The sequence below is a fragment of the Olea europaea genome, chromosome 4 (genome assembly GCF_002742605.1).
Source record: "Olea europaea var. sylvestris chromosome 4, O_europaea_v1, whole genome shotgun sequence".
Classification (NCBI taxonomy): Eukaryota; Viridiplantae; Streptophyta; class Magnoliopsida; order Lamiales; family Oleaceae; genus Olea; species Olea europaea.
Window position 1 is genome coordinate 4,820,924 of NC_036240.1, and position 1,835 is coordinate 4,822,758.

General features: G+C 35.3%; 1 protein-coding gene across 1 annotated transcript in view; it reads right to left on the bottom strand.

The window, feature by feature from the left end:
• LOC111393357 (60S ribosomal protein L13a-4-like) overlaps positions 1–606 on the bottom strand; it is a 2,596-nt gene extending 1,990 nt beyond the window's left edge. Inside the window, exon 1 of the mRNA XM_023018859.1 lies at positions 234–606. Within this exon, the coding sequence (XP_022874627.1) occupies positions 234–505 (272 nt within the window). The 5' untranslated portion in view covers positions 506–606. The remainder of the gene's footprint in view (positions 1–233) is intronic.
• Between the last annotated feature and the right edge of the window lie 1,229 nt (positions 607–1,835).

The following is a 1,835-nucleotide window of genomic DNA, read 5'->3' on the forward strand; positions in this document are numbered from 1 at the left end:
ATAATATTTCTCCTTAAAAGCAAATTACAGACTCTAAAACTAATATATCAAAAATGAATACCAAACATGCACATTCATAAGATGCCAAACGTGTGCAAACAGTATCTATTATTCCACATAATTCAACACTTAAAAAAAACTCACATGAAGTTCTCAAACGACCCACTTAACATAAATTAAGAAATTAAATTGCTAGCAATTATACACATATCACCGAATAAGAAGAATCATACCCACGGATGGTGCGCCAGAGGATCTTGGATGGAGCACGGAAATGTATGGGGCCATGGGACGGCTTGGTATTCATGCGCTTACGAAGAAACCGCAAGTACTTCATCTTCTGGCGAACGAGGCCACCTGACAAGCAGATTTCCTCACACCTGACGACCACCACTTTCTGTCCGTTCAAAAGCTCTTTGGCTAAGATGGAGGCCAGGCGGCCCAGCATGTGGTGCCTCGCATCCACCACCACTCTCTTCGCGCAGATCCCTGAGCCCGACACCATTGTTTCTCTCACAGCAACTCCCTCCCTCACACTCTCCCTCTAGGGCTGCTGAGGAATGAAGATGGTTTAAGGGTTAGGGTTTCATTTAGGGATTTTGATTTGGGTTTGGGTTTGAATTTTTTGATTGGATTGTCGAATCTCTGTAGCGGATCCCATTTACTGAGAAAGGCCCATAAGTCTTTTAGAGTTCACAAAAGTTACTGAAATTGCACGCAAAAACTGGAATGTAACATTCTTATTTGGTAAAAAATTTTTGAGAAGTAATTATTTGAAAATACGATCATGATAATTATTTTACAACATTGAGGAAATCACACCCCACATTTTTTTTTTGAATTTCAATAATAAATCAGATTATAATTAAATTATTTAATATTAAGCCCCATATTTGACAACCATCATTTCAATACTCTTTAATTCTTATACTTATTCTGAACCAAATATTTACATAATAAAATATTTTACACGTAAATTCAAATTTTTTTTCTTACATCCATTTGATGAAACTTCAAATCGTAGTGTGCCAACAAGAGCTATGATAATTCGAAAAGAATCTTTCGACGAAGCAGGGAAGAAGGTTTCAACATAATTAATACCCTCTCGTTGAGTGAAACTTTTTGCAATCAATTTTGCTTTCTTTCGTTCAACATTTCCTTTTGAATTTAATTTATTTTTGAAAATTCACTTGTTATCTACAACCTTAGCATTTGGAGGAAGTTCAACAAGATCTCAAACTTTATTCCTTTCCATGGGATTCATTTCATCTTCCATGATAGCTATCCATTTATCTGCCTCAAGACTTGTCAATGGTTGGTTATAAGTTACAGGATCAACAATATATCTAATATTAAAATCTTCCTCCAATAAATATGCAATATAATCACTGGGTAATGCATATTTTCTTTCTCTTTGTGATCTCCTAACTTGTGGCTCAGAAACCGATTCAATTGTTGTTTGAGGAATTAGAGGTTTCTCCTGGTTCCTCGGTTCTTCATTAACAACTTCAATTGGTTGAGAACCAACTCTTTCCTGCATAACAGAAATTGGAACAACAACTTAATTAGATTCAATAAGAATTTCTCTCAATGTGGAACTCTCACCATTTCCAAAATCATTCTTAAAAAACTTAACAGTAATGGACTGTACAATTCTAATGCCATGATTTGGATAGTAAAATTTGCATCCTTTTGATCTGTCCGGATACCCAATAAAGTAGTTAGGAATTGATTTAGGGTCTAATTTCTTTTCAAATGGATTATAAATTCCAACCTCAATTGGACATCCCCAAACTTTAAAGTAAGCCAAACTTGGCTTACGTCATGTCTATAAT